Here is a 9,528-nt window from a genome sequence, read left to right on the forward strand (position 1 = left end):
GCCCCCCCCCTAAGCTCCCTCTCTCTCGCCCCCTCCGCTCCCCCTCTCTCGCCCCCCCGCTCCCCCTCTCTCGCCCCCCCCCCCCTCCGCTCCCTCTCTCTCGCCCCCTCCGCTCCCTCTCTCTCGCCCCCTCCGCTCCCTCTCTCTCGCCCCCCCGCTCCCTCTCTCGCGCCCTCTGCTCCCTCTCTCGCGCCCTCGCTCCCTCTCTCGCGCCCTCGCTCCCTCTCTCGCGCCCCCCCTCCCTCTGCCCCCTCTCTCGCGCCCCCCTCCCTCCGCTCCCCTCTCTGCGCCCTCCGCTCCCTCTCTCGCGCTCCCCCCTCCCTCTCGCGCCCTCCCCCTCCGCTCCCTCTCGCGCCCCCCCTCCCTCCGCTCCCCTCCCTCTCTCGCCCCCTCCGCTCCCTCTCCCTCGCCCCCCCCTCCGCTCCCTCTCGCCCCCCCCTCCGCTCCCTCTCGCCCCCCCCCTCCGCTCCCTCTCGCCCCCCCCCCTCCGCTCCCTCTCTCGCGCTCCCTCTCGCGCCCCCCCCCCTCCCCTCCCTCTCTCGCGCCCCTCCGCTCCCTCTCTCTCGCCCCCCCCCTCCCTCTCTCTCGCCCCCCCCCCCCCCTCTCTCGCGCCCCCCCATCCCTCCCTCCCTCTCTCGCGCACTCCCCTCCCTCCGCTCCCTCTGTCTCTCGCGCTCCCCCCCCTCCGCTCCCTCTGTCTCTCGCGCTACCCCCCTCCACTCCCTCTGTCTCTCGCGCCCCCCCCCCCTTCGCTCCCTCTCTCTCTCGCCCCCTTCGCTCCCTCTCTCTCTCGCCCCCTCCGCTCCCTCTCTCGCGACCCCCCTCTCTCGCGCCTCCGCTCCCTCTCTCACGCCCTCCACTCCCTCTCTCGCGCCCCCCCTCCCTCTCTCGCGCCCCCCCCTCCCTCTCTCGCGCCCCCCCTCCCTCTCTCGCGCCCCCCCTCCCTCCGCTCCCTCTCTCGTGCCCCCCCCTCCCTCCGCTCCCTCTCTCAAGCCCCCCCTCCCTCCCTCCGCTCCCTCTCTCGCGCCCCCCCTCCCTCCCTCCGCTGCCTCTCTCCCCCCCTCCGCTCCCTCTCTCGCCACCCCCCCTCCGTTCCCCCTCTCTCTCGCCCCCCCTCCGCTCCCCTCTCTCGCCCCCCTCCGCTCCCTCTCTCTCTTGCGCCTCCGCTCCTCTCTCGCGCCCCCCCTCCACTCCCTCTCGCGCCCCCCCCTCGCTCCCTCTCGCGCCCCCCCCTCTGCTCCCTCTCTCTCGCGCCGCTCCCTCTGTCTCTCGCGCCCCCCCCTCCGCTCCCTCTGTCTCTCGCGCCCCCCCCTTCGCTCCCTCCGCTCCCTCTCTCGCCCCCCCCCTCCGCTCCCTCTCTCGCCCCCCCCCTCCGCTCCCTCTCTCGCCCCTCCGCTCCCTCTCTCGCGCCCCACCCTCCGCTCCCTCTCTCGCGCCCCACCCTCCGCGCCCCCCCTCCGCTCCCTCTCGCGCCCCCCCTTCCGCTCCCTCTCTCGCGCCCTCCGCTCCCTCTCTCGCGCCCCCCCCTCCGCTCCCTCTCTCGCGCCCCCCTCCCTCCGCTCCTCTCGCGCCCCCCCTTCGCTCCCTCTCTCGCGCCCCCCCTCCGCTCCCTCTCTCGCGCCCCCCCTCTGCTCCCTCTCTCGCGCCCCCCCTCTGCTCCCTCTCTCGCGCCCCCCTCCGCTCCCTCTCTCGCGCCTCCGCTCCTCCGCTCCCTCTCTCGCTCCCCCCCCTTCGCTCCCTCTCTCGCGCCCCTCCGCTCCCCCTCTCTCTCGCCCCCCCCTTCGCTCCCTCTCTCTCGCCCCCCTCCGCTCCCTCTCTCTCGCGCCCCCTCCGCTCCCTCTCTCTCGCGCCGCCCCCTCCGCTCCCTCTGTCTCTTGCGCCCCCCCCTCCGCTCCTCTGTCTCTCGCGCCCCCCCCTTCGCTCCCTCTCTCGCTCCCTCCGCTCCCTCTCTCGCCCCTCCGCTCCCTCTCTCGCGCCCCCCCCCTCCGTTCCCTCTCTTCGCGCCCCCCCTCCGCTCCCTCTCTCGCGCCCCCCCCCGCTCCCTCTCTCGCGCCCACCCTCAGCTCCCTCTCTCGCGCTCCCTCTCTCGCCCCTCCGCTCCCTCTCTCGCTCCCCCCCCCTCCGCTCCCTCTCTCGCGCCCCCCCCCCTCCGCTCCCTCTCTCTCGCGCCCCTCCGCTCCCCCTCTCTCTCGCCCCCCTCCGCTCCCTCTCTCTCTCGCCCCCCCCTCTGCTCCCCTCTCTCTCTCGCCCCCCCCTCTGCTCCCTCTCTCGCACCGCCCCCCCTCCGCTCCCTCACTAGCGCCGCCCCCCCCTCCGCTCCCTCTCTCGCGCCTCTGCTCCCTCTCTCGTGCCCCCCTCCGCTCCCTCTCTCGCGCCCCCCCCTCCGCTCCCTCTCTCACGCCCCCGCTCCCTCTCTCGCGTGCCCCCGCTCCCTCTCTCGCGCCCCCCCCTCCGCTCCCTCTCTCACGCCCCCGCTCCCTCTCTCGCGTGCCCCCGCTCCCTCTTCGCGCGCCCCCCCTCCGCTCCCTCTCGCGCAGCCCCCCCTCCGCTCCCTCTCGCGCAGCCCCCCCTCCGCTCCCTCTCGCGCAGCCCCCGTCCGCTCCCTCTCTCTCGTCCTCCGCTCCCTCTCTCTCGCCCCCCCCTCCGCTCCCTCTCTTGCGCCCCCCCCTCCGCTCCCTCTCTTGCGCCCCCCTCCGCTCCCCCTCTCTCGTCCTCCGCTCCCTCTCTCTCGCCCCCCCCTCCCTCCGCTCCCTCTCTCAAGCCCCCCCTCCCTCCCTCCGCTCCCTCTCTCGCGCCCCCCCTCCCTCCCTCCGCTGCCTCTCTCCCCCCCTCCGCTCCCTCTCTCGCCACCCCCCCTCCGTTCCCCCTCTCTCTCGCCCCCCCTCCGCTCCCTCTCTCGCCCCCCTCCGCTCCCTCTCTCTCTCGCGCCCCCCCTCCGCTCCCTCTCTCGCGCCCCCCCTCCACTCCCTCTCGCGCCCCCCCCTCTGCTCCCTCTCTCTCGCGCCGCTCCCTCTGTCTCTCGCGCCCCCCCTCCGCTCCCTCTGTCTCTCGCGCCCCCCCCTTCGCTCCCTCCGCTCCCTCTCTCGCCCCCCCCCTCCGCTCCCTCTCTCGCCCCCCCCCTCCGCTCCCTCTCTCGCCCCTCCGCTCCCTCTCTCGCGCCCCACCCTCCGCTCCCTCTCTCGCGCCCCACCCTCCGCTCCCTCTCTCGCGCCCCCCCTCCGCTCCCTCTCGCGCCCCCCCTTCCGCTCCCTCTCTCGCGCCCCCCCCTCCGCTCCCTCTCTCGCGCCCCCCCCTCCGCTCCCTCTCTCGCGCCCCCCCTCCGCTCCCTCTCTCGCGCCCCCCCCTTCGCTCCCTCTCTCGCGCCCCCCCTCCGCTCCCTCTCTCGCGCCCCCCCTCTGCTCCCTCTCTCGCGCCCCCCCTCTGCTCCCTCTCTCGCGCCCCCCCTCCGCTCCCTCTCTCGCGCCTCCGCTCCCCCCCTCCGCTCCCTCTCTCGCTCCCCCCCCTTCGCTCCCTCTCTCGCGCCCCTCCGCTCCCCCTCTCTCTCGCCCCCCCCTTCGCTCCCTCTCTCTCGCCCCCCTCCGCTCCCTCTCTCTCGCGCCCCCCTCCGCTCCCTCTCTCTCGCGCCGCCCCCTTCCGCTCCCTCTGTCTCTCGCGCCCCCCCCTCCGCTCCCTCTGTCTCTCGCGCCCCCCCCTTCGCTCCCTCTCTCGCTCCCTCCGCTCCCTCTCTCGCCCCTCCGCTCCCTCTCTCGCGCCCCCCCCCCTCCGTTCCCTCTCTCGCGCCCCCCCTCCGCTCCCTCTCTCGCGCCCCCCCTCCGCTCCCTCTCTCGCGCCCACCCTCAGCTCCCTCTCTCGCGCTCCCTCTCTCGCCCCTCCGCTCCCTCTCTCGCTCCCCCCCCCTCCGCTCCCTCTCTCGCGCCCCCCCCCCCCCTCCGCTCCCTCTCTCGCGCCCCCCCCCCCTCCGCTCCCTCTCTCTCGCGCCCCTCCGCTCCCCCTCTCTCTCGCCCCCCTCCGCTCCCTCTCTCTCTCGCCCCCCCTCTGCTCCCTCTCTCTCTCGCCCCCCCCTCTGCTCCCTCTCTCGCACCGCCCCCCCTCCGCTCCCTCACTAGCGCCGCCCCCCCTCCGCTCCCTCTCTCGCGCCTCTGCTCCCTCTCTCGTGCCCCCCTCCGCTCCCTCTCTCGCGCCCCCCCCTCCGCTCCCTCTCTCACGCCCCCGCTCCCTCTCTCGCGTGCCCCCGCTCCCTCTCTCGCGCCCCCCCCTCCGCTCCCTCTCTCACGCCCCCGCTCCCTCTCTCGCGTGCCCCCGCTCCCTCTCTCGCGCCCCCCCCCTCCGCTCCCTCTCTCACGCCCCCGCTCCCTCTCTCGCGTGCCCCCGCTCCCTCTTTCGCGCGCCCCCCCTCCGCTCCCTCTCGCGCAGCCCCCCCCTCCGCTCCCTCTCGCGCAGCCCCCCGTCCGCTCCCTCTCTCTCGTCCTCCGCTCCCTCTCTCTCGCCCCCCCCCTCCGCTCCCTCTCTTGCGCCCCCCCCTCCGCTCCCTCTCTTGCGCCCCCCCCTCCGCTCCCTCTCTTGCGCCCCCCCTCCGCTCCCTCTCTCTCGCCCCCCCCCTCCGCTCCCTCTCTTGCGCCCCCCCCTCCGCTCCCTCTCTTGCGCCCCCCCTCCGCTCCCTCTCTCTCGTCCTCCGCTCCCTCTCTCTCGCCCCCCCACCCTCCGCTCCCTCTCTCTCGTCCTCCGCTCCCTCTCTCTCGCCCCCCCACCCTCCGCTCCCTCTCACACTGTAATCTTTCTCCCCCCAGTAGCACAGGACCGGCAGGAGGGCTCGCTGGGTCTGGGAACCGGCAGCATCAACATGTCCATAGAAATTAACGGCACAATGTACACAGGTGAGATCTGGGCCCCATACAGGTGCTGCCTGTGTCCCACAGGGTACTTATGGCAGTGACAGGGTTAAGGGCTCAGTCCCTCCTAGGGGCAACTCTCGGTATACACATTGCTGGTCTGATATTAATCTTCCAAGATTGCAATACTCAGTTATTTCCTCTCCCTCCCCCCCATCTCTCTCCCTCCCCCCACTTCTCCCCCCCCCCCCCCATCTCTCTCCCTCCCCCCCATCTCTCCCTCCCCCCACTTCTCCCCCCCCCCACCCCCCTTCCTTCCTTTGCAGGTATCCTGTACGCTCAGAAGCCAGTGCCCTTAATCGCAGGTTACACGGGGCAGAGCGTGGGCAGCGGCAGCAGCAGCAGGACCTCCCAGGCTTCCCAGAGCCCCACGTCTTCCAGGGACACCCCGGGAGCTGAACCCTCTACCAGCTGGTCCCTCTGAGCCCGCTCCTCCCCGGGGGGGGGGGGGGGGAGAGACGCGGGGGGAGCACAAGCGCTATACTACTTACCTACTCCGCAAGGAAAGTTACACAACCGTATCTACCTCAGCTTGCAGGAAGACATCAACACAACATACCTCACCTTGAAGGAAAGGTCACACAACCTACTTACCTCATGATTCAGGATGGCATTACACAACTTTACCGGTGGGCGGGGGGTGGGGATATCTGGGCCCCAGGGCATTCCCTCGCCGTCGGCACCGGCTCTCGGCTTCTCTTTGGCGTGTCGGGGACACTTGTTGGCAAGCACTGGGATTACCAACATGGCCGCCTCGTCTGCAGGGGCCTGGCAGGCTTCTTTTGGGGTGGGTAAGGGGGAGGGGGGTTGGCACTCCTGTCTATCACTGGGGGGAGGGGGAGAGAGCAGAGGGGCAATAGGGACTCTGCTCTTCATCAGGGACCCCCTATTGGTGGCAGAGACCCTTGGTGTGTGGGAGTGAGGGACACATGCCCAGTACCCCAAACATTGCCAGTCTGCGTGTCTGGTGACCCGGTTACGTGGGTCGATCTTGCAGGGGCGTGGACACCATCCCGGGAAGTGCTTAGGACAATAGCGTTCTGTAGGGGAAACTGCTAGCCCAGGAGTGGCCAACTCCAATCCTCAAGGGCCACTATCAGGCCACGTATTTGAGCCACCCATGCTGAAGCAGGGATAGCCCTATCAGTGGGTCAGTCTTTGTTTGAGCCACCGGTGCTGAAGCAGAGATATCCTGAGTACCTGGCCGGTTGGTGGCCCTTAGGACTGACGTTGGCCACCTCTGGGTTAGACTGCCCGTGGTTTTTCGTTCTCTCCTGTACCACGTGGAGGGCGTGATGAGGGCGGTGTTCCCCTCTCTGGGACCTGTGCGGTAACGTTGGACCCTTTTTGAGGTGCAGTCTCACTTTGTTTCACCTTCCGTTTGTTTTTTATTATTATTCTTTTTTTTAACCGTTTTGGTGAAATTGATACCGTCATTTGCCCCGATCACCGCAGCTTTGCAACCGACGTGACTCCTGGCGTTTTTCAATTTTGCCTAATTCGGAGGGCCCTCGGCTTTTTAAGGGTCACGTAACCTCTGGGAATATCCAGTTCCCAGTAAATTAGACGTATGTTCCTCCCCCCCCAAATAAACTACAGTAAATTCAATCATGGCCGCCCACGGTCACCTACAGAAATCCGCGGTGTCATCACCCGGTGATGTCATGGCTTTCTATTGGCTGTCAGACCGATCCTGACGCCGGCGGCCATTTTATGTCCCCGTGGTAGACCAAGCCCTTTCTTTACATGACATCCACTGAACACTGCACGGAAGGTGTTGCATACCCGAGTGCTATCGTTCAGATCCCGTCCCGATTGGCGTTGAGAAGTGAGGCTGCACCGTTAAAACATGAACGTTTAAAGCAAAAAGTTCGGTCCTGCCGCTCGCAAAAGATCCGATTCTCCCACAGAACAAATACCATCAATTGTCCGTGGGATTAAAACGGCTTAATACCGCGGGGAAGCGGCGCCCTGCGGCCACGTGCAGCCACGCTTCGGCGTGTCCCGACACTCAGGAAATTCATTTCCTATATCGCAGTTCTATTTATAATTACCTTTTTTATTTAACTTTGGGGGGGGGGGGGAGGGGAGGGGGGGACTTTTTACGGGTGGCTATCAGTCCTGTCCCCGCTGGGGTCTCCCGGACCCAGAGCTCTGTGAACTGGCGCAAGTTCGTAAACCGAACGGATTTAACAGATGCAATTTTAAAAAAAAGAACCGTGAAAACGTTAAAAAAAAAAAAAAAAAAATTTAGTTTTTTTTTTTAAGTATAACAAAAATATATTTGCTAGATTTCCAAAAGGAGGCGCTGTATACGTATATACGCACCGTGGTATATGTGCTATAGTTCAATAATTATACACTGTATGTGTGTAGGCTGAGGGATCCCACAATGTTTGTTGCGGAGGTCCCCGGACCGCCATCTTTTATGACAATCCCGTTGCCCGCGTGACGCAACGCAATCCTCAACCCTCAATCATTTTATTTGTGGACTTTTTATATGATTTTGTGTTTTTATTAAACCTCAATAGACATTTTAACATGGCGGTTTGACAGGGTGGGGGGGGGGGTGTGAGCCGGAGAGGTGGGTGCGCAGGGGGGCGTAAAAAAGATGGCAGAGATGCCACTCCAGGGTAGTACGGGTGGAAGACCTTGAGGTCTATTTTGGGCTTACTAGTCTTTACCCCTTAACACAGGGGTGGCCAACTCTGGCCCTCAAGGGCCACGATAGGTCAGGATTTAAGGATATCCCTGCTTCAGCACAGCTGGTTGAGCCACCTGTGCTGAAGCAGGGATATCGCTGTTGGTGGCCCTTGAGAACTGGAGTTGGCCACCCCTGAGTTAACACACAGATGCTGATCTGTGGGTGTTCTATGCAGGACCCCCCTTCTCGTACACGATCACACGTGGAGATGCCCAGGAGACTTCACACCAAACGTCGATAAATGTGGACCTTCCGACACCTCTCCTCCGCTTCACCTCCCACACTAGACTGTTGGTCTCCGTCTCTCCTCTGCGTTCCTGTTCTTTTATTGAGCATATGTGGAATATTCACTGAGAACCTTTTTCGAGACCACAACTTCTTTGCGTGATTTTTAGCAGTGTAGCGTGGGCCATCTTTTGAAGGCGCTGTGTTCTGCGGCCTTGTAGCATAGCACCGGCCGGTAACTTTTCGTGGTGCTTTAGTAACAAAAGAATCTAGAACATCTCGTGTTCTCCAGAACCGATCCAAACTTTCACCCTCTGCTGTGAATTCTAGAATTCCCAATGGCAGTGGGCAGTAGCAGCAATATACTTGGTGACGATTACTTCGGACAAGTCTTGGTTCTTCTGGGTTGGCGTGTATAAAGAGTTTGAATGTTGTGCAAAATGTGTATTGAAATTAAAGCAAATTCTGCTTCTGAGGTCAATATTCTCATGAATTTCTCATTTTTGTTGTTTTTGTGTTAATGGCACACTTGAAGCACCAGTTCCTCAAAAAAGTTACTTTTCACCAACCCCCTTGACAGGAGAACGTTTCTATCCGTGAATACATCCCGCCATCTTTGTCTAGGATTGACTAATAACATTGCCATGCAACCCCCACTGAGGATCTGGTCTGTCTGGGGGGGGGGGGGGTGAAAAGGGCAATAAATGTATATATTTTCATATTTGTGAAAGTAGATTTTAAGAAGCCGGTGCATTGTGGATATACCTCACAAATCGCACGCTCCGTCATGGGAGACGCAGTGGCGAGGGGTGTGAATCCGGCATGGGCCGTCTCCAATGTAATGGCGAATGAGCAGAAAGGAAGTGGGTTTAGAACGTTCTAGGTATCGCAACCCCCTGAAATGGTTAAACCCTGAGCAAAATACCCTTCCGTTTTTTATTTCATATTTTTCTTCCTTTTTTTGGGGCCCGTTTCGCGGGCTCCAAATTACCTCACAAAGTTCTTAATCTGTTATTAAATAGTTTTGCCTATTTCTGCTTTTTTTTTTTTTTTGTGCCAGAGGCGTGTGCAAAGTGAGAAGTATCTGGTTTGGGGAAAAAAAAGGATAATTTCTGTTTGTAATATTTGTGTGGTCTTGTGTATTTCTTATTTTAATTTTTTTTTTCTCTGCGTGTTGAATTTTTTAAAATTGTTGAACCAAAGAACCTCGGGAGGGGGGAGGGGGGAGGGGTGGTACGTGTTTTAATCACTATTTTCAGCCTTAGAAGCAAAGTCTGAGTTCCAGGCTCGCACTGGGGGGGAGGGCGGAGGGGGGGGAAGTTTTAGGAATAAGAGGGGAGCCGTTTCCGCTGGTACAAAGACTTCAGTAAAATTTGTAATGATTTTTGCAGTAAAGTCACTATTAAAAGAGGTAAAAAAAAAAAAAAAAATCCGGTTTTTGTGTTTTCAGTATCTCCGAGTCTTGATATGTCTTCTCCCGGTTTTATATCGACCAACATCACTCAACCAGGTGTCTGTCTCACTTGTATACCTGTCTCACCTGTATACCTCTGCTCAGCCTGAGAGGTTCTGTATTATATAGGGTTGGGCTTTTATTATAACGAGCATAGAAGAGGTTGGAAAAAAAATAAGGTCATCAAGTTAAACCTTTACGTTCTAATTGGGTGAAACCCTAAAGTTGCAGTTTTCAGATCATTTGAATATTGTACC

General features: G+C 63.0%; 1 protein-coding gene across 1 annotated transcript in view; it reads left to right on the forward strand.

Moving 5' to 3' along the window:
• ARID3B (AT-rich interaction domain 3B) overlaps nt 1-8,849 on the forward strand; it is a 46,725-nt gene extending 37,876 nt beyond the window's left edge. The window contains 2 exon segments of the mRNA XM_075575958.1: nt 4,791-4,874; nt 5,156-8,849. Coding sequence (XP_075432073.1) covers nt 4,791-4,874; nt 5,156-5,313 — 242 coding nt within the window. The 3' untranslated portion in view covers nt 5,314-8,849.
• Nucleotides 8,850-9,528: the final 679 nt, after the last annotated feature.

Source organism: Ascaphus truei, chromosome 18 (assembly GCF_040206685.1).
Source record: "Ascaphus truei isolate aAscTru1 chromosome 18, aAscTru1.hap1, whole genome shotgun sequence".
Classification (NCBI taxonomy): Eukaryota; Metazoa; Chordata; class Amphibia; order Anura; family Ascaphidae; genus Ascaphus; species Ascaphus truei.